Genomic DNA, 22,571 nt, shown 5'->3' with positions numbered 1-22,571 from the left:
GATTTAGGACCCGAAAATACGTATATCCTCTTCTTCATTCGAGTTATAAACCTATTCTCTCCAATTTACGGCAAATGTCATTTATAGAGAGTTTCAAAGTTATCGTGCTCAACTATCAAACTAAATTATGCTCTGCAAATTATTTCGGGGATGCATCCCGTTCAATGGAATTTTTTGCTAAACAATCCTAGCTGTCATCATAATCGGGATCATATAGGAAACATGCACAATCGCTCTCTTGCGCGAGAGAGTTAAAATAAAAAACAATTTATTAACGACATAATTACAATAGTATATTCTGCGTGTGGAAAGCAATATTTTTGTTCTCTTTATACATCATTTTTTATTTTATCTCGGACCGTTCGACAATAATTCCTCAATTTAATCACAAGCCTACTATAAAATATCCGCTCTCGATATACCTCGTCCGCCGCGTGTGTAGTTCGTCTACCGGTCTTCTCCTTTCATCCTCGAAAACAATCGCGACGATTTTCTTTTTTGTAGCCGTTTTTAAAATAAGCGCGAACGTTCCACGGCAAGCCACAAACAAACGGAACGGCCGGATACCATCTGGTACAAATTTACTTGACGAAAAATTTATCCCCGCACAATCGAGTGCAATAATACAATCGCCTTTATGTTCTTATATCGAAATTCCTAAGCTTATATCGGACTCCTAAAGCTTTCCGTAAAGAAAATAACGTGATAATATTTAATCTAATTTATAGAGCAATAATCTAAAACGAATCTTAGATTTAATATTTAACTATTAGTTTTTTTCTTTTTTTCTTTTTTTTTTTCCAGAATGTTTAGCAACTTTGGCGATGTTTTTGATTTGCTTTCTACATTCTAAAATTCTAAAGGATAGGTAGAGCTTGAAAACAAAATATTTATAAGTTAATTATTTTATAAATCAGATATATTTCTACGAGGCATATCCACGGGCTCCCGAAACATTTTCAGAAATTTTGTTTGACTCTCTGTACTTCTTTGATATTACGATTGTCTACTTAAGAATAACAGGAGCGTTGCAGCATTATTGCACTCGTTTGTACCATGTTATCTAGTCACCGTAGACTAACAACGCGCGAAACTGGCCATATCTAACAATAAGAATCTGCTATCGCTACGCTTGTGAATGGGATTAATCGTGAAGAATTTCTACCTATAATAATTCTATCTTATATCTGGCTTATATAAAATTCAGCTAAATCACTGTACAAAATGAACGGTGAAAAAGAAATGAATTAAGCCGCGCTGCTACGGAACGTTAGTGCAGTTACAGTGACAGATAACACTCGTATTCCCGATAAGAAATTTGTTTGGTTCGCGTATCGTGACATATGCGTCTGCTTCCGTTATGTTTTAAGCGAAAACGCTGGTATTATTGCGATTTCTCGGCTAATGCACATCGGGATGTGTTGAGTGACCCGTGTGCGATTCAACGGTTTGCGCATTAATGTAAAGCAGAGTTGAGACATTAAAATATAAGATCAAGATGATATAAAAGATAAGGAACAAATAAAAGTGTGAAGAAAAGATGTCCGAATATTTTCTTTAGGCATTTTCTTTCGACATCCTTCGAGAGAGAATCTTTGTGTTCTTTAGAACATCAAGAAAGATTATATTACATATATTTATTTATAATGATTTTCTATATATGTAATCTTTTTGTAATTTAGATACTGTGAAATATCTTCAATATTAATATAAATAGAAAAACTCATCTTATTCTTTTAAATTTTATCACGTCTCAGCCTCCGTGCGAGCTTCTGTTGTAAAATGATAAATATTACAAAATGTGTTACAAATATATATATAATTACATAAATTTTATTACAAACTGTTTATCCATTGCGCAAATCGTTATTTCGCATATGAGGCGATCGGGAGATCGTCATCACGCGTTATACGATCTCCTTTGACCCTGGATGAGTAATACATAGGATGCAATAAATGATAAACAACTCGCTCGAGAACTGACTTTCGTATCATCAAAGGCAATATTTATTTTTTATCTCTAGTGAGAAGAGAATCGATAGTCGCTCTTCTGAGAATTTTTGTGTATTTTCAACGGCTTCGAAAATAATCACGGAAAAGTAAGCACGGAAAACGAACAATCAGATTTCAATTAATGAGTTTTAGCACTTATGATTTTAAGACATTGCTCATCCAGGCTCATAAAGTATCTCGATATATTCGGAAGAACGACAGCGAAGATATTCGAACACGAAGAAATGATTGTTCTTGCCACACGCGATCGATATACGTACGTGTGCGTATGATTAATAATCGTGTATGCATGATATTACATGATCGAGAATCCTACGCGACAGAAAGGAAATCGCATAATCGGACTTGAAAAGATGTCAGCTACGAGAAAGAAAGAGAAAGACAAAAGAAGACGCGAATGTTGGAAGCGAAAACTTCGAACATATCGAATCGTCAAAAGTCGTTTAGGCAGCGATCCCTATTCGACGAAAAAAAAAAGGTAAGAAAGAAAGAGGGACTTAATGCCTAATTAGTAAGAATTAGCTAGGAGAGATCTATCGCGGTTTCTTTCATTTAAATTAACCGTAAATTAACAACTAATCAGAAGTCGCGTACAATGATATAAGAACACTAGCATAAACACGAGCAAAAACGTGAAATTGGATGATATACCGTACGTTTAACACACCCGTAATATGATTCATCATGCGCGATATACGACAATAAAAAGTCGAAGATGGCAGTACAACGGTAACCAATTAAACACCGGAGCTCAAAACTGCCTTGCCTGTCTTAATAACATTTAGTTGCCTCGTTAATATTTACAGTGTACATCGATAATCAATATCGTTAAATCTATTTGGAGATTTCCCTCTCGCGTGTCCTCAGAATTACATCGAATGTGTAGTAGCTCAGTACGTGGGTACATACATCTCGTCGCTGGGTACATACATCCGCTATATCATAATACGTTCATTTTTTCTCGTCTTCGGAAAAAAAAAAAAAAATCTACACCCATCTTGACTTCGAATCAGCGCACATCTAATTTAATATCTAAATTTAGCGCGTATTTATTACACACTTTTCTCTCTCTTTGCTAAAAGATATCTATATATATATATATTTTTACATATATATATATATATACTTATATATGGTTGTTTCAAAAGTACCGAATGCTCTTTTAATAACTAATTCTTTGGCCTTTGGAAAATTGGGGACGATTTTTTCTTCTGAAAATGTCAAGGAAGATCATCGTTTTTTGCAACTTTCCAATTTTGTCCATCATATATTTTGGTAACTAAGCTTCAAATTCTCTCTCATTAAAGTAAATTCTTTTTAAATAAATTTATAACTCAGGAATTATACATCGATATTTTGGCTAAAGAAAAATCGTCTCTAAAATAGAAGCGAGGGAACTGTTCGTAAAAGGACATTCGATAATTTTGGAATATCCTCTATACATATATATGCACTGTATTCCAGGGCACCCGAAACTTGTTGCGTCAAAGGCATCTCGTGGCTATTGTTGTATCATTTATTTAACTTTCTCTTTAAATAAATAAATTGCAATCATCATTTCTTCGTTTATTTTCTCTTTTTACTTAGTAGCATGGACGTCAGAGCATCTGTACTCAACGGCAACAAGGAGAGACTATAAAGATATTCCGTAACTCCCTAACTTTCCCCGCTTACGTCACACTTGTCGATTTAACTCCTAGCATAATTAGCAGAAAATAGTTCTTACCTTTCTCTTTTTTTACTAGCTTTCCTCGTGGATAATTTTCTGTTCCTTTCTTTTCTCTTCGTTTAAATCACTTAAATGGTAGTACAACGTAACCTAGGCGCTCTCTGTTTTATTAGACTATCTGAAGACTTCGCTCTGTAAACGGCGTTAAGTTATATATATGTATACGCAGGTGGAGTAGAATATGAAACTAATCTCTTCGTCAAATGTACAACACAGCGTGATTATTAAGTAGAAACACGCCGGAAAGTTACGAGGAAAGAGCGTCGAGAGTTTTTATACATGTACTATATTATCCACAATGTAATTACGTTTCGAGCGCGCGCGCGTGCATCCCCTTTCTTTTAGTATATAGGTACTTCTGTGTATATGTATGTATGTATGTTTGTTATCTTAAATGTTACCTAGTCTTTAACGTTATTACGCTATTTTATTACCAAGGTGCCCTGGCTATGTCAGCAAAACTACGAAATGTAAATCGTAAAATTGTTCACAGTGCAATCAAAAGGAAAGATATCCGATTCCATAGAGTGTTAAAACATACGGATGTGTCGGTTTGTGTATGTGTATATGTGGGTATGCAATTTTCTACATCGTCGCAACACACTGCGATTCCGTTTCCTTATCATTTTTCATTTCGGAAAAGTGGCGTGTCTGGCTCATCTATTTCACGTTTAAACGTACGGATTTATTGGGCTGTCTGTTAGGAACCTTAATAAGGCAACGAAGGAGCCCTGAATCTTACAAGTGTATTTTTCTTTCTCCTTTTTTACGCCTTTTTTATGGTATCTTTTAAAGCCTAGCATCCTTTATCGTGTATTCAAAACACGACTAAAAATGTTTATTATTGCCTTATAAGAAAAAGATAGAGAGAGATAGAGATAGAGATAGAGAGAGAGGGAGAGAGAGAGAGAGAGACCCGGTACCCGAAGAGTACTATTACATAATATTAAAATCACTTAATGATAAAATGTGTAAAACATATCAGAAACTTTTTAGATGAAAAGCTTCGCGCGTGTCGTACCGTTTAATTCCTTGGTTCCGTGAACAGACCAAAGCTCTCAAAAATAGCGCGAAAATATACATAATATAAAATCCCACCCGCAACTTACATCGCAACAACTCTTAAATTTTCAAGATAAATCGAAATACAATTGCTCACATATATACAACATCAATAAAGCATCCGCTAACAGACAAGAAAGTCCAAAGATAGCAGAGATTTTCAACAACTTTATATATCACAGAAAGTTAATTATAAATACAACATTCGAACAGAAAGAGAGAGAGAGAGAGAGAGAGAGAGAGAGAGAGAGAGGAGAGAGAAAAAGAGAGCTTGGTTCGAGAGCTTAACCAGACGTTATTTTTAACGAGTACACATTTCCCCAATAAAATATCATTCCGATATACGGCGCACAGATAAATAAGAAATACGTGAAATGTGAAGAGACTACGGTACCGAGGCTCTCTCTGATCGTTTTCGTTTAATACCATTACCACAGAGAGCTTATTATGCTACACTTTGCACAAAACGCCTTCTCCGCGGCACGATAAAAGTGAGGAATAATGATCCTCGATGAATATTTCTGTGAAAATCATCGTAAGTTAGACAACGAAAGACTTCGTTTGGGTCACCTTATCACGCATCGCACCGTTATCGACACATACGGCGTGCGATATTTATGCACCGTTATCACTATATTCTCCCGTATCAATCTGTTCGTCTCTCTGCCTAGCTAACCAAGCTGTTCATTATCGCTCGCTGTCGTCGCGATCATCGATATTTGTGATAACGTTGCGCTCATTCAATCGGTGCTCATTATGTATATACAATAAGAGCGAGATAATCAACCATCCGCCATGCGCGACACCGTTGCCGTAGACGGCGTCGGATGAGGATGATGTACCAAGGCCGGAATTTCGATCATATCAGCCAGCTGCTGATTGGCGACGGCGGCGCTGATGATCGAGCAGGAAGTGAGGGGTTGCTATTTCTTGGTCGGTGTGCCCCGTTGTGTCAGACCCTCGAAGCGCTTGAAAGTATAATTGATGAATACCCAGTCCTTGTATATTACCTCGCCGTCCTGTGGCATCGGCGCGGATGCTGTAACGAGACAAAATTGAAGGACGCGATTAAAAGTGTGTCATTCTCCACAAGTATTGAATGTAATGGTAACGTTATGGAAACAGAAGCACATACGTATCTCCAGTTTTACGTCTGGAAATTCGTCAAAGTTGGATGTGTCGTCGATGGATCGCACCTCCACCGGTATGGCAGCCGGTCTTTCCCTGATGTGCTCCCAATCGACACCGCGGAAGAAGGGCGCCAATTTGAGCTCCTCAATGCCTCGTTGCGCCCCTGAAGAATAATCACGATAAAAGAATTATTTTTACGATAACATCTATCGTCATGGGAGAAATTTTAATAATTCCGAGAGGAAAATCCGATGAATTACCCAATCTTCTATCGGCTTCGCAGCAAAATCTGATAATAGTGTCTTTAGCCTCTTCGCTAATGGGAACTTCCGGCGGGAATACCAGCGTTTCTCGCCAGTTCATTACTTTTCTATACGTCTCCTGTGGATTTTCGCTACAAAACGGCGGATAGCCTGAAATAATCACGTTGTTATCAATTTGTATCAGATTAGTTGTATAGCGTATACAGATATTTTTCAGAAGCGTTCGGAACTTTTATCGCTTTAGCGTTCATCTTTTGCAATTATCTTACAATGTCAATATAATGTTACAATTATTAATTATCAATATTGTGTTATTATCATTATTATAAAACGCGCAAGTTATATATGCGGTGTAATATATAATATTTACATAATATATAATATATGGTTTGACGAAAAAGTTTCCATGTACTAATTAATATAGATTAACAGCCATGCCGATTATTTTTCTCGATAATTCGCCAATCTAAACGCATTTAAAAACGGAAAATACTAAAGGCATCGTACCTATAAGCATCTCGTACATAATAACTCCCAGCGACCAACAGTCGCAAGCCGGTCCGTAACCTGTTTGTAGGAATACTTCCGGTGCGATATAGTCCGGAGTGCCGACTGTACTATAAGCCAGCGCTCTCCTGTTTCTTTTCCAACTCTCGGCTCTTCTTTTGCTGTCCATCGCGCCGCCGCTTCCACTCCCACATGATGTCACTGCGCAAGAAACGAAAGCGAGGTATAAGTTAAATCATCATCATCATCATCATCATCATCATCATCATCGATGTTACGCAAATATCTCGCGTTTGACGCGAGCAACGATGCAACTTACTGAAATCGGAAGGTTTCGCTTGACTCAGATCTCGGTAGAAATCAGTTCTGTGCGATTTCTTCAGACCCGTGCACAGCCCAAAATCGGAGAGTTTTATATGGCCCCGTGCATCCAGCAACAGGTTGTCCGGCTTGATGTCTCTGTAAAATATAATTAATATAATGAATTATTTTTGTTTTTAATTCGCGCGCAAAAGTATTATATTATATCCTTATGTTAGATGAAGAAAAATAAAATTAAGTATAATTAAAAAATTTTTGTGCTCTTTACTAAAATATTAAATAAATATTAAAGAACAATAACCGTAAAGTTTTTTGAAAAATCTATGATAATTATATTTATGTAAAAGAATTTTGGAAGATTTAAAATCAACGATTTGTAAGCAATTTTATTTTATTAATAAAATTATTTACTCGCTAATTGCAGTAGATTTTTAACGGACGTACCTATGAATAAAACCTAATTTGTGTATGGAATCGATCGCTAACGCCGTTTCGGAAATATAAAATTGCGTGCACTCCTCGGAAAGCGTATCCTTTTTCATAAGCAGCGTCATCATATCACCTATAATTCATCTCAGTTTAAATATCCGCGACGCTCAAGGGTAACACCTTTGCTTTCATCGTCGATGATCAATGATGATAATGACGACTTACCGCCGGGTAAAAACTCCATTATCAGATAGAGATTTATAGGATCCTGGAAACTGTAGTACATTTTTACGACCCACTGATGATCCGCTTCCACGAGAACATCCCTCTCCGCTCTGACATGCGCGACTTGCTCCTTCTCGAGCATATCCGCCTTCCGGAGGATCTTCATCGCGTACACGTGTCCGGTGTCCTTCTTTTGTACGAGTCTCACCTGTTTATTTCGCAGAGGAGGGCGTTTCAAGTGAAAATGCCGACAAGAATCCTGTCGCTAATGATTAAAAGCATTCTCTAATTTCAGATTTTTTTCTGTGAAAGGGATTCCACTTGCTTCGCGAAGCGAGGAGAAGTACTACTTTTCTTGAGAAACAATGAGATAATCTCGCTCTCTCGTGTGGACGTGATCATTGCTCGTGAGAGCCTCTTTCTTATTTCCATTATTATTGTAATTTTTGTAACTACAAGTAAAGCTCGTCAATTTTCATTTCTAACGCGCTCAAATTGTCATGTAATTGTCGTATAATTGTCAAGCGAGTAATATGCGATGAATATATTATTTATGATGCCATTTAAATCAAGAAGTGTCAATAAATATCGCAAAACTATTACAACATGCGAGAGACTATTTAACTTATATTTAGAAAATAATCTAATCAGAATCAAACTCATTCTCCGCCTTATTTTTTTTTTTTTTCAAATTAGTTAAAACTATTCTAATACTCTAAAATAAAAATAATAAGTTACATATCAATTATATGCACGATATCACAAGTTTTTCAGATTTTCTTCTCATTATATCGCAGAGGAAGTTCGTTTCGAAATTGCTTATATCTCAAACCGCAGCTAATTTCTTAATTGAACTAACACCAGACTTCCTGAAACTCGCTCCCTCGCTCATTAGCATCATCATTGCGTATCATCGCTCCTTCTTTACCTCGCCAAAAGCACCCCTGCCGATGACTTTAAGGGGCTCGAAATCCTCAACGCCGAGCCTGGACCGCTTGAGTCGGAGAAACTCGGTCTCCTTTTGGGCATGTTGCAGTCTCTTTTCCTGCTTCTGCTGCTCCGAGAGGCCCTCATCTTTAAGGGACTCCTCGAGCTTCGCCAGCCTCTGCTTCCGCTCGATATGTTGCGCTATCAGATTGCTGTAATAGTTCTCCAATGTTACCTGCAAGAGGCAAAACGTACATGCATTGCTTCGATTATTATTGTATCAAACCCGCATGATATCGTCATCATTCTCCTCCTCCTCCTCCTCCTCCTCCTCTCGTCACGAGAGCTCGACGTAACGCGATCGATAATGTTTTATCTCGTACGCAACAAAACCGCTTCCGCTGGTCACGCGCGACTCTCTCACAGCTGATGCGATTATTTCCGCTTTCCGAGATCAAGTTTGCATTCACTGTCGCGAGACACTTGGATGCCAATGTTATTTTTCGTTAGAATAACCGCCGTAAAGAATAAAACTTGCAAAAATTCTCGAATTTTCCAGAGTATATCATTCTTGAGTTCTCTCTAAATTAAATTAATAACTAACTTATAATTAAAACCTCACTTCAATTAAATTTCTAGCTCCATTTACTAATGTGTATACCTCTGATATTATAATTCTCTCAAATTAAAATTCATGTTTCAAAAAGAGCAAAAATAAAAGTTAAATAGAATAAAGGAAACAACATATACAATATATAAAAAAAGAAAAGAATATTTTATTTTGTTTCTCTTATTATTATTATTTGTAAAACATATTTATTAACAATATTTATATGCCTGCAATATATGAAAACTTTTATGATTATTGACAATTAATGCGATACTATTTGATTTCCGCATGATTGGAGTGACAAATTGTCACAAGTTTTTTTTTGCAATTTTCTCGATTGTTTCTAATTCTCCGACTTTTTCCCCGTTTCCTGAAACTTGTAGAAACTTTCTTCATATCACAAGTACGCTAATATCTGATAAGAAATTGTTTTTCGCAATGATCGATGCTTATTATCGACCATGTTATCGTGTATCTTCGGCAATAATTAACAAATGTTGAGCAATCGTTGTTGAGTAACAACGCGAAGAGTTGGGCAGCTTTTGGTAATTTTTCTCAGAAAAACGTAGGTAGTCGTTAACTGTCAAGTGTTTCGAATTAAATTGGAAAATTTCGCAATTCGGTAGAAAACATATAATTCATCACGAACATTAACTGCCAATCAATATCACGTTTATTTCGCGTTTTCTCTAATTAAATTTATAAGAAAGCATTTTTCAACTATTACAATATATATTTTTCTATAGCAATATTAAAATATCTCGACATTCGGATATAAATGTTATTAAGCGGATTGATGTTTTAATATAAATATATATTTCACAAAATATTAAAGCATTTTACGAGATTTACGAAAATATCACGAATAAAAATTATTGTACGTTATTCATATAAGTTTATTTATAACAATATATTAAATAAGTAAAATCACGAATTCATCGTGTTATTAACTATAATAACTTAATAAAACATTTATATCTGAATAGTGACTAATGGATTGAATTTAGTTACGTGGATATATAGAGCATTGTAATACAATATTATTTATCTTGTTGAAAAATGGCGACCATTCGTATTGCCTTTATATACGACGGTTGAATTGTCACGATATTAACCTACATCTCTCTTGCTTATATAAAAGCACACTGGATACTCTCAAGGTTCTTTCCGCAGAGTAGTGACGATTAAAAACTCGAATATTAAATTATCAGTTATACCGCAATAACCTTTTTAACCGACTGTCTTTTAACAACACATGACCTCAAATTAAATTTATTAAGATGCAGAAGCTTTTCTATAAATAATAGAAAAATTATCATAGAAAATATTGGATGATTGCATAAGTTCGTGCCCGATTTTCATAGATGTTACTGCATGGCGGAGTTCTATTGTTTTCGTGGTGGTAATTGTTGCTTACACCGAATAGATGACGTTGTCTTATGTCAATTTAGCGTCAGACATTGTTCAGATAAGTCCATTTGTGCATAAGGGAAATCATTAAAAATGGAGAACGAAAGGTGCATTCGCGGCATGTAACGCTATATGAATTTCGGAAAGGCGTGAGTGTTGGGATTGCACAAAAAAAATATTCAAAGCGTTTATTTGGACCGCGCTCCTGCTCTCCGAACAGTCGAAAAGTGGTTTGGCAGATTTCGAAATGGTGATTTCAACATGGAGGATCAACCCCGCTCTGGACGGCCTTCTGGCATCGATGATGACATTGTGCATGCCTTAGTGGAAAGAAACCCAAGGATTACAACTGAGGATATTGTTGAGAGGCTGAACATTGATAATTCAACCGCTTTTCGTCTTTTAAAAAAGCTTGAATACATTTCCAAGCTTGATACGCGGGTGTCGCATCTCCCGACTGAAAGGAATAAGCTGCAGGAAAACTGCAGGAGTCGCAATGGGAAATTCTGCAGCACCCGCCGTATTCTCCAGATATTGCGCCTTCAGATTTTTATCTGTCCCGGTCTTTGCAGAATAGTTTAAATGGCAAGAATCTCAATTGCGAGGAAGCTGTCGAAAACCACCTTACAAACTTTTTTCAAGAAAAAGCAAGTTCTTTCTTCAAAAATGGAATCGACAAGCTTATAGATCGTTGGAAAACCAATGTAGAAAAGAATGGAGACTATATAATTGAATAATAAAAGTGTTATCTTTAAAATATAATCTATTAAAGTTTATATTTAAATCAGGCACAAACTTATGCAATCACCCAATATATCAATTTATTGAACGTCGAAGTTTAAGAAAGTTTAATCGGTTTACGTCGATTGCTCCTTCATGAAAAATTTACAGATACAAACATTGTTACAGTATTGTTTACTGTAAAAACTAAGTATTTTTTATACACAAAATAAAAATTGAAAGAAGAATCCAGACAAATAATACTTTTATTTTTCGTTTAATAGAACAAATAAAAAAATTAACCGACTTTTATCATTATCAAGTTATTAAATGTCACAGCTGTCTTGTTTATTCAAATTTTATCTCTGTAGAACAATATCTTCAAAATTAATCAAGGAACACGCCGTCTTGTTGTAATCATGTCAATATTCTATAACACTCGATATATATATTGAATCATCTGTCGCGAAATGGATTGACGAACCGACGATATATAGAGCAGAATAGTTGCTATCTTAATGGAAATAATCGAGTTGGAACTAAATTCAAACTCACCTTGGCCTTGGTCGCCTTGTCCAACGTGTGGCCACTAAATCGAATCGTGCTCTCGGTGGCCGCCATCTCCAGCACCCCTGCAACAGACAAGGAAAGAAGGTCACTACTTGTCATCAATTTCAAGTATTAACATCACCCGACACTAATCCTAACGCAATCTCTTATGTATGTTGCCAATAAAAATATCGTCAGAACGAGGACGATGGGAGGTGAATGACATCTTCTTCGTTACTAAATAACTTGACAACTCGTTAACGAAATATCGAACCAGAGATGATGTCAATTATTTTAGTAATAATAATAAAATAACATCGTCTCTCTCTCTCTCTCTCTCTCTCTCTCTCTCTCAAAATGATTATATATTCAAATTAATATTTCATGTCTTTTTCTTGTATTTATATAAAGGAAATGATGGAAGGATAAAAAAATGGGGTTTACGGGTTTTTTAAGTTTTATATAAAAAAGTAAGCTCTTTAGATAAAAGATTTATCTTGTACTCCAAACAACGTTATATGGTAACGTACACCGCGTACGAATATTATTACTTTTTCAGAAAACAGAAAAATCGATAAAGCGCATCATGAATAAATCGAATACGTATTATGAGTAAATTGCCCCGAGGGCAATTATTATAGGCTTGGATACTGTTTGCGTTTGTATTCAAAGACCGACGCGTGAGAAAAAGTGAGAACGTCATATAATCGATCACTTGAAGGATTTTAAATAAATCCCACTCATTTGCAACGTGGACGATCACTTTTGCTATGACAAGATAAACTCACGACGTCAACGAGATATGACAGTATTAATTGATGTATTCGGAATAATTATTGACTTTTTATGAAAGAGAATATATATTAATATATTTTTAATTTCAAAACTTGGTATAAAGAATCGATAGAAGTCAAAAATGATTTAAAGAGTTGATTCATATCTGACCATTTTTAACTATTCAAAAGATCAACTCGCACATTTCATGTAAACACGCCATATTCATATTTCTCTTAAAACAGATTACAAAGTTATAATATTACACAAAGTGCGATGTCAAAATAATTATATAATATTTATATCATAATTAATGTTTAAGAATATTTCCTTGAATAAATTATAATTATAATTTTACGAAAATAAACAACGATTCTCATATTTTCCATTTCCTTTTCATTAGAAATGAAACCCACTATTGAGTGCTTCGAACGAGCTACATCCCTTTTCATTAACAAAGATAGAAAGTCAATGCAATGTTTTTCCTTGTGATCCAATCTGGTATATCGCGATACATTTGTTTCTAGCTAGCTTTCCTTTGACATTTGAGTGCAGTTGAAAATTAAGTGGCTCGTGACAGGTGCTCAAAATGACCTAATTACGACTCAGTGCTCCACAGAACAAGTCCGTCGCGTGGTTCAAAGGTACTCGCAATCTTTTGTTAATTGCGTCTTTCATAGTGTTATGCGTATAATACGCGGATTTAGATTTATGACTTCAATTTATTTTTTTTATTAATTATTAAATTATTAATTATTAAGAATTAAATTTTTAAGTTAATGACGTCAACCGCAAAGAGCTTTACAATAGATGTTAATTGTGGAAACGAGGCTATTATCCTAACTCGTTATTTTTGCAACTTCACGGCTTAAATAAAAAATATGTTATATCACTAATAATGTAGTTATTGCATTACGTTGCGCGTGCATGATGATATTTTATCTTCTCAATAGCTTTTAATTCTTATTCTTATTAATTATTAAAAATCTTAATCGTATCATCTCTCTGAATTTAACTCTCGCATCTTTTAAAGAAGAAAAATAAAGATCGCGCTGTTTTAGAAATTCATATAAATTATAAATAATAAATAATGTGATTAAAAAAATGCGCAATAAAATTATTATACAATAAGAGGTAAATAGGCGTGAAATAATAGATATTTATATAAAAGCTGCGGTAGTAACGCGCCAATTCTCGATACTACATAAAGTAAGTCCTCATTGAATACATCTGAAGCAACAACGGAAGCGTCATTACCGTTACCAGGCGGATTGATGGAGCGACAAATCTCTCGTCCGGCTTAAAAGAACGACATATCTCATAATCACATGCCAAGTGTGTTTACCATAACTATGGTTCTTGGCGAGGGACACTTATTTCGAGGACATCGCGTGGTGTCATCGAATGAATCATTATTACGCAATCGTACATAACGTACGCGCCGACGTTGCGGATACTACAAATATTGTACAATGAATTACAAAGAGATCCGTTGTATTATACGATATCGCATGTCTTTTTGGGGGAAACGCGTCAATATTGTACGCTTCCGTAAGTGTGACGCATTTACAGAAATTTCATTCGTATAAATATTCACTTAGAAAATAGTCAAATACTAACTTTTAGAAATATAAAATATAATATACATACATAATGTATAATTAAGTTATTTTACATATTATTCATTTTAATAAGAGAAACTCTCTCTCTCTCTCTTTCTCTGTGTGTGTTTCGCCCATAAGCTTAGTTTGTTTCAATGGCTGTAACACAGACTTTGTCAGTTTAATGACAAAATATTAATTTGTCGCGTATCTATTTGTTTCGATACTCCGAGTTCAATAGGATCAGCGGTACTTGGCAAACAATATTGATGCTATAGCATTATCATGAAATAATTGCCAATTAATGTACATAATTGTACATACAAGAAGATTATATAATCGATATTCAGGGGAAACTAAAACGCGATGTAATATATCGATGATTAATATTTGTATATATTATGCGCGTAAATATATTAACGAGAAGAAATCTTCTTTGAGATTATATTTGACGGTTTTCATCAACGTTTTCGAAATTTAAAAAGATCTTTGCGAAATATCAAGATAAACCGGCGTACAGAGAAATTACAGTTGAAATTTCCACATTTCTGCATTAATATATAATTTCGTCCGCAATGCAGCAGAGGAAAAGGATTCGATGGCCCGTGGTACAACATGGTGGACCCAGATACGAGAGTTTCCCCTTGCGGTTTACTTTATCAGCGTTGATTAGACGCGTTCGTGTCAGGAATATCGCGCTATCATAATTACGCTAGACGTTAATTATCACGAACATCGTACTAATCATCGTTTCGTAATACGTGCTCAGGAAACAATGCGTTCAACTAAAAGCGGATGCTTGTTCGCTTTCTCGGTTAATTCGACGCGTTCCATTTTTTTTTTTTTTACTTTTACGCCAAAAATGAATGCAAAACGATCGTTGTCGCTTCTAGCGAGAAACTTTCGCAAAAAATATTTGTATAATAATATTTCTCTGGGATCCGCAGGTGGACTGATTAATATTATGTACCTGTAGACGTATGACATTTGTCCTTCTACCATCCGGAGCGATATTGATTGCTCCGGTTCCGCAAGCACTTTTACGTATCGACAAATGCGAAAGTATGAGTCTATTCGTATGAAAATTATTAATTCAGAAGGAACGTTCGTGTGACAGACAAATTCAAATTGGAAATGTTTAACTCGTTATATTTTAATTTATTAAAAGTTGCTATTACGTATCCTCTCTCATTGTTTTTTTTTTTTTTTATTTTATGTATATATGTTAAATCTAAGATATAAAAATTTACGATAAAGATCAAGTTTAATAACATTATATAAATTTTTATGTGATTTAGATTATGATAATTGTTACAATCTTATCCATCATCTTATTTATCATCGACTGTTATCGATAACGATCGTAAAATCAAATTGGTCAGTAATTAAATTTTTTAACACACATGCGAATGCTGCAAATGGTGACTCACGTTTGATCGAGTTCAAAATATCGTAACATCCGTGTTTCAGTTTCACTCATCAATGACTTTACGCGAAAGATGTGAACGTAGAAGTCAACAGGTTCTTATGTAGAAATTTTCTATACGTTCCGGGAAGGCTCGCCGCGTCTGTCGCACGTGGGCGTAATTCGTTTTAGGCGACGGGATAAATGTCTATTAATTGCCATCACGCGAGTAACATGAGTTATAGAGAACGTGTAAACAAACTCGGTGACGCGAAGCACACATGTGCATCGTGTGAATAGTGTACACCACATTGTATGCTCGTATGCTATCGTATATCGAGAATTAATCATGATTGCACGATCTTGCGGATGTTATAAATTATTGCGGAAATATTTATTTTTATTCTATTAGAATTCTACAAATGTCCAACGGATCGTTGAAAACCAAATGTGTCGGGTAAAACGTGCATAAAAATATTTCACAGCGAAGCAAAAATGTTATTAAACATGTGATAAAGGCAAGTTATAAAGGCACGCGTACACAGCTTTATCATGTAAACTATAATATACGCTTACTCATTTCTAATCCGTCATGAATCAGTGAGCGAATGGTGTAGAAGCTTTTACATATACAATATCGCGGATATCGAAAAAGTTTTTTTACAGTTAAATTTGATTCATTTCATTTTTCCATGACACACACACACAAGTATATATATTGAAAAATTCGATTATAAAATTATTTAACGTTGAAAATTAACAGATTTCACGAATTAAAATCTGTAGAGTATGAATGGACTAGAAATTTTACTAACATGAAAAAGTTATAAAAATTGTCTTCCATTAAATTTTTGTAAGAAAAAAAAAAAAAAAAGCTGAATCTGAAATGTTAAAGAATATTATTTGTAATACATATTCGTACGATATATTTTTCTCTTTATTATTTTATTATAGAGTTAATAATGATACAAAATAATTTATTTCAAAAATAATATAATTTCCGATATTATCTGATATATTCAAATCTATATTTTATATAGAAGGTAAATTTTCTCATTCTCTTCGCAAAGGCTCTTTGTATGTTGAATGTTGAATATATAGTACAGATATACATGCAGAATGTGCGAATTTTTTTAGCAGGCTATGAGCGCTCCGTTATCGAAACGGAATAAACCGAGAGGCGTCACGTCACAATAATTTCAGGGAATTTCAGCAGGTCACGTTTCGAGAGAAAGAATCGTATGTGTGTCTTCAAAGTAGAACGTAGGAACCGTAAAACGAGTCCCCCCAGTCCTTAAATGGCAACGAAGCGTGGGTGAATCACAGGGACAACAGCATTCGACTAAAGCCACACATTTACGCCGCGAATATTCAACCTTGATGCTTATTAAATAATGGCGACACAGACACAGTCCAAATATTCGTCGATATTTATGCGGCCGCGAGGCATTTTGTATGCATCGGGGTTTTTTTTGTTTTTTTTTTTTTTCCTTTTTTTCGTCAGACTCGTGCAAATAATTGCCGCCGCAAAATGTCGACGTCAGCGCGCGATTAAAGCTGTCCACGCAGCTGTGCATTCAGAAAATGACACTCTCCCGATAGTGATTTTCTTTCATAAACGTGCACGGGTGGCGTTATTTTGAAACACGTGTTTAAATCGCTCGATTAAACAATAATAATTGTCGCGTCGACGAATCGCCAAGCTTTATGCGATTTTATTTCGCGCAACGGGTGAAATGACTTTATCCCCCCCCCGCCGTTCCATCCTCGATTCCGCGCAATTTTACACAGATTCGCGTGGCAATTGCGATGGTGCAACGCATCGTTGAAATCTCACCGTTTTCATCTCGCAATTTTCGGACGGAAACTCTGCTGCTCCCCACCGTGACATTTGCCACCGATTCGTTTGGCACGCAACAACCTATTATAACGCAATCCACCCTGATTACATTACGGATTACAAAGCCGCGGCTCCAAGAAGCCATATATCTACTTACTCCGTTTATTGCATGCGTGCGCGAAAAGAGGCATCACGAGGAAATCGCGATAAGAATTGGACGAGTTCGGCGTACGAGAGGCAAAACGTCAAAGTTCGTCATCTCCGTAAAAAAAATGGATCGTTAAATAAAATTGAATGTTCATAGATAAGATAGATCTCTCTTACTTGGAATAAATAAAAGAGATTTACTCGGATAAATCATTCTTTTTTAACTTTGGGAGCTGAGAAGTTCGAAATTGAACAAAAGTGCTCTGAAAGTTTAAAATAACTTCTTTTCGAATCCACATATAATAGTTTCTTCACGTGAAACGTAACATATGAACACTACTGTATCTTCTCTAAAAGCGGTCGTGAAAAAATGTCAAATCTATCTAAACCTCTTGCCTATATCTCCTCTGTGCTTTTAGCAATTCCATATCAATTTACCGAGATTGTCCGACATTTTATTCAATTCCATTACGATCTTATTCTCTAAATTTGCTTAAGAGTAAAGTTTCGTCGAATGGACGAAACCACCATGCACAACTTGACGATCCTCATGCGCGATTTCACACGGCTCTCTTTCGCGACGAAGAGAGAAAGAGAGAAGAAAAAGGGAGGAAGAAAGATACGGAAAATCTATTTTACGATGCAAAAAGACGAGCCGATCCCTCGTCATTCGCGAAGCCCCTACAACATATCGCATGCGCGCGTCATGCACGCGATCAACCTACTTGCTCGGAGCGAAAATAACCGTAAATAACGGTCACAGCATTTCTTGCCGGATCGGCGGATGCGCGAGATCTGGCGAAGAGGATCACGGATCCTTTGCTTGTCTCGTCTATTTTCACTAGACAATAATATTCAAGAAAATCGGGATAAAAGAAATAAGGTAAGTGCATTTAATCGAGAATCAATCGGTTCGACAATTGCGTATATAGATATTTAAAATATTTCGAATTTACAGTAAAAATTAACTGATATATGGTATATTTTTATTTCAAGAAAAGGGAGATTCTTAAATTGATCTTTAAAAATAATAATAATAATTTAATAATATAAATCTTCAATAATAATAATTGGCATGAAACAGAATTCAATAGAAAAGCTTAAACGGCCAAAAGAATATCTTTTAGAAACAAGGAAAAAAAAGTAGAAGAGAAATAAATTGAAGAAAGAATTCGTGTAAATCGTATGAAGATGGATACATTTTTGAAAAGGGGGGAAACAAAAAACTCTTAAATTGATGTTTAAAAATAATAATAATAATAATTTAATAATATAAATCTTCAATAATAATAATTGGCATGAAACAGAATTCAATAGAAAAGCTTAAACGGCCAAAAGAATATCTTTTAGAAACAAGGAAAATAAAGTAGAAGAGAAATAAATTGAAGAAAGAATTCGTATAAATCGTATGAAGGTGGATACATTTTTGAAAAGGGGGGAAACAAAAAACTCTTAAATTGATGTTTAAAAATAATAATAATTTAATAATATAAATCTTCAATAATAATAATTGGCATGAAACAGAATTCAATAGAAAAGCTTAAACGGCCAAAAGAATATCTTTTAGAAACAAGGAAAATAAAGTAGAAGAGAAATAAATTGAAGAAAGAATTCGTATAAATCGTATGAAGGTGGATACATTTTTGAAAAGGGGGGAAACAAAAAACTCTTAAATTGATGTTTAAAAATAATAATAATAATAATTTAATAATATAAATCTTCAATAATAATAATTGGCATGAAACAGAATTCAATAGAAAAGCTTAAACGGCCAAAAGAATATCTTTTAGAAACCAGGAAAAAAAAGTAGAAGAGAAATAAATTGAAGAAAGAATTCGTATAAATCGTATGAAGATGGATACATTTTTGAAAAGGGGGGAAACGAAGAACTCTTAATAAAAAGCGAATAATAATGAAGCAACGACGGTCGATGATAATGAAACTTCAATATTTCAAAAGCCAATACATAAACGAATACATAGTAGAATTCTTCTAGGTTATTAATTGACCATTTAAAATTTCGTCATATCGCTCGTGTTTTAACAATTTTTTATAAACGCACTCGTGCAAAATATTTTCATGTCGCTGATGTAACGCGGTTTGTTCTGACATGTTGTAATACGATTATCGAGCAAATAATACCAAGGCCGATAGAAATCGCCATCGTGTACATATACACACACACACACACACATAACAAAAGTGTTAGCTTTCTCTCTATTGGTTAACACCGGAGCAGGGCTTCTCTGCGACATCCGTTACATAAGACACGATCGTATTGATGTTAAGTTCTACAGCTGAAATGCAAACAACTGCGAAAAAGCAGTAAAGTGTGCGCAAAAAATATCTAATTAATTAGTGTACATTAACAAAGCGGGAAAAGCTTTGTACTTCCTCATGACATAAGACAAGTATATACGATTATATACGATTTTATATATAATTTAATTCATTAAGTTAACTACTATCCGAATATCTCTCGTGTATGCTGAATAAATACAAGAAAGAAATATATAATCAAAGTACAATACAATTTGTGTCTTTTTCTTTGCTACGGAAATTATTGCCGCAATCAACGCGTTTGTATAGCGCTCCATCGGAAAACTGTCAGATATTGTTTCATATTATTTCATTGCTACCATATGAGTTAAATTACAGTTGTAATGACTATTAGATTATTTTGATTTATGAACATAATTTGCATTTTTTTTTTCCCCCCTCCCCAAACATTGCTTCCGTCCAATCCATACTGTTTTCGAATAATAGCCTCCCCGATCGATAGACGTAAAAATAGATCATGGGTTCATCAATGAGTGACCCGCTGGCCCGATTAGTGTACCCCCAAGAACTCTATCAAATTATATCGAGAGTAAGCGTGTCGCAATCAGTCGGAAGAAGTTCGTAGAGCTGCGAGCGTAAAAATAGCAAACATTTCCGTGTTCTATAGAACGGCTACAGATATATTGTAAAAAAAAGCGCTATTAAATTAACTTTTACTATTTTACATTTCCATTTTTCCCTTTTAATTTAATGTTTAATATATTATATTTGAATTTTTAAAAATTAATTTAGTAATAATTAATTTCTTTTTTTAAGATCAAATTTTTATAATTATGTTGGAATTGTAATTAAGATAATATATCCAACGTAGATTTGATGTCGATAACATACTGTTATATCGTCGATATTTTAATTACGGCGTTCCGTTTCTCTCGTTATCAATATTCTAGAATTAATACCGCGGATTGTATTTCATCGGGTTTACTACGAAAACAGCGAATTCTTCGAGAAACGGAGAAACTTTAATTATTACGCGAATAAATTTAGTGCAGGTTCGCGAATGTCTCACGCGAGCGGGGAAGCATCACTTCGGGTCGAGTTGAAGTTTAATTTACCGAGTGTACGAGCGCGAATTTTTAGCGACAGCCGAGCACGCGGTAGGATACGACACGATGTGACGGTGCGACTACTATCTCGGCTCGAGGAACAATGGATAACACGGGGAGAAGAAAGAGAGGGAACGGAAAAAAGGGGGAGGGGCAAGGGGTAGACAAGGAGCATTGATGCGTGTCGCGCCGACTCATTTCTTTTTCTTTTTTTTTTCCTTTTTTTAATGACCCCATCTTAGCGTTGCCGTTCTCGGTTAGACCTCTCGTCGCGAAATACCGGTACTCCATAAAAACTGTCGTGGGAATCATACAATTGCGACGGAAAATTCTTCGCAAGGTAATCAGAGTTCTTACTTAAATCACCGAAATCGCCGCTCCTTCCGTGCAATGGAAACAACAGGCAAAAACTTGATCCGCGATAATTTTTTGACACGGGCGTCTAACAAAGTGGAGAAAAAAATGAATTTTTTTTTTTTATAAAATAAACTGATTTTTTTTTTATAAGAAAATTTTGTGTTAAAATGCAACAGACTTCTTTTTTCACATTGCCAGATATATGTATCTAAAATTTGTCGAAATTATAATTCATATATTTATTCATTCAAAAATAGATTAAATACATAGAAATTTCAATGACAATAAGTATACTAACGAAATTATCTAATAATAATAAATATTCATTTTACGAGAGAGATTTACATTTATTCAATCTATTTTTGTATTTAAAATATATACACTTTTTATATAATTTATAAATAATTACATTATCTATTTATATGATCATCAGAAAAAAAAAAAAAAAAGATATTTACCGCGATATATTTTATGAGATTCTTATCAAGTCACGCGTTATTCGCAACACAATGCTGCTTGTCTACCATTACCCCACGATCATTTGTCTATCATATTATAAATGAAGAATAATGCAGACCGAGTTGCACTGAGAACTGCAAATACTCGAGAAGCAATAAGAATATTTCTTTACGGCTATTTATGAAGATAGAATACATCCGATAATAACACGACAATGACTTAATCGCTATCAATAGTCCCAATCGGATCTCGTCAAGACGAGAATTTGCCGCTTCGTACTTCGAAGAAGCCCCTGCGTGCGTGATTTAAAGTGCATACGTCAAATTGTTGTAAAACACTATTAAAAAATAATGAATTCTGCCGCTAAATGAAATTATTATTTTTCTACAAAATGAATCTGCTTTAGATATCGATTGAGATTAATAAATTTCCGCGCGTAATTAATTTTATATAAAAATAATATTCAATATTAATAATAAAACGGAGATTTCTCAGGGTTATATATCGATGGTGTCATTTCGAAAAATGCCACTACTTTTGAATAAACGTAAATTGAATACTATTTCGTTAGAGACGATTATATACCGCGGGCTATACAGTCTTGTCAGAGTTTGGTTTATTTTATTTGTGGCCAACGGGAGGAGTCGCGGCTTAATTAGTTCGCTGCCACGTGAGTCTATGTTTATCGCGGCTCTCGTCGAGAGCA

At 34.8% G+C, this 22,571-nt stretch overlaps 1 protein-coding gene across 5 annotated transcripts in view; it reads right to left on the bottom strand.

Annotated features, from left to right (window-relative positions):
* Positions 1-251: 251 nt before the first annotated feature.
* Trc (Serine/threonine-protein kinase tricornered) overlaps positions 252-22,571 on the bottom strand; it is a 122,792-nt gene continuing 100,472 nt past the window's right edge. For all 5 annotated transcript variants that reach the window (XM_070298036.1, XM_070298034.1, XM_070298038.1 and 2 more), the window contains 9 exons: positions 11,903-11,979; positions 8,609-8,842; positions 7,681-7,888; positions 7,471-7,588; positions 7,025-7,164; positions 6,706-6,906; positions 6,196-6,348; positions 5,940-6,098; positions 252-5,843 (listed from right to left, as the gene is read on the bottom strand). In XM_070298036.1, the coding sequence (XP_070154137.1) occupies positions 5,728-5,843; positions 5,940-6,098; positions 6,196-6,348; positions 6,706-6,906; positions 7,025-7,164; positions 7,471-7,588; positions 7,681-7,888; positions 8,609-8,842; positions 11,903-11,979 (1,406 nt within the window). In that variant the 3' untranslated portion in view covers positions 252-5,727. The remainder of the gene's footprint in view (positions 5,844-5,939; positions 6,099-6,195; positions 6,349-6,705; positions 6,907-7,024; positions 7,165-7,470; positions 7,589-7,680; positions 7,889-8,608; positions 8,843-11,902; positions 11,980-22,571) is intronic.

This window comes from Polyergus mexicanus, unplaced genomic scaffold (assembly GCF_030449975.1).
Source record: "Polyergus mexicanus isolate NDT 795.1 unplaced genomic scaffold, iyPolMexi1.0 SCAF_6, whole genome shotgun sequence".
Lineage (NCBI taxonomy): Eukaryota > Metazoa > Arthropoda > Insecta > Hymenoptera > Formicidae > Polyergus > Polyergus mexicanus.
The sequence above is the reverse complement of the archived record's forward strand: the minus strand, read 5'-3'. Positions and strand labels throughout refer to the sequence as shown.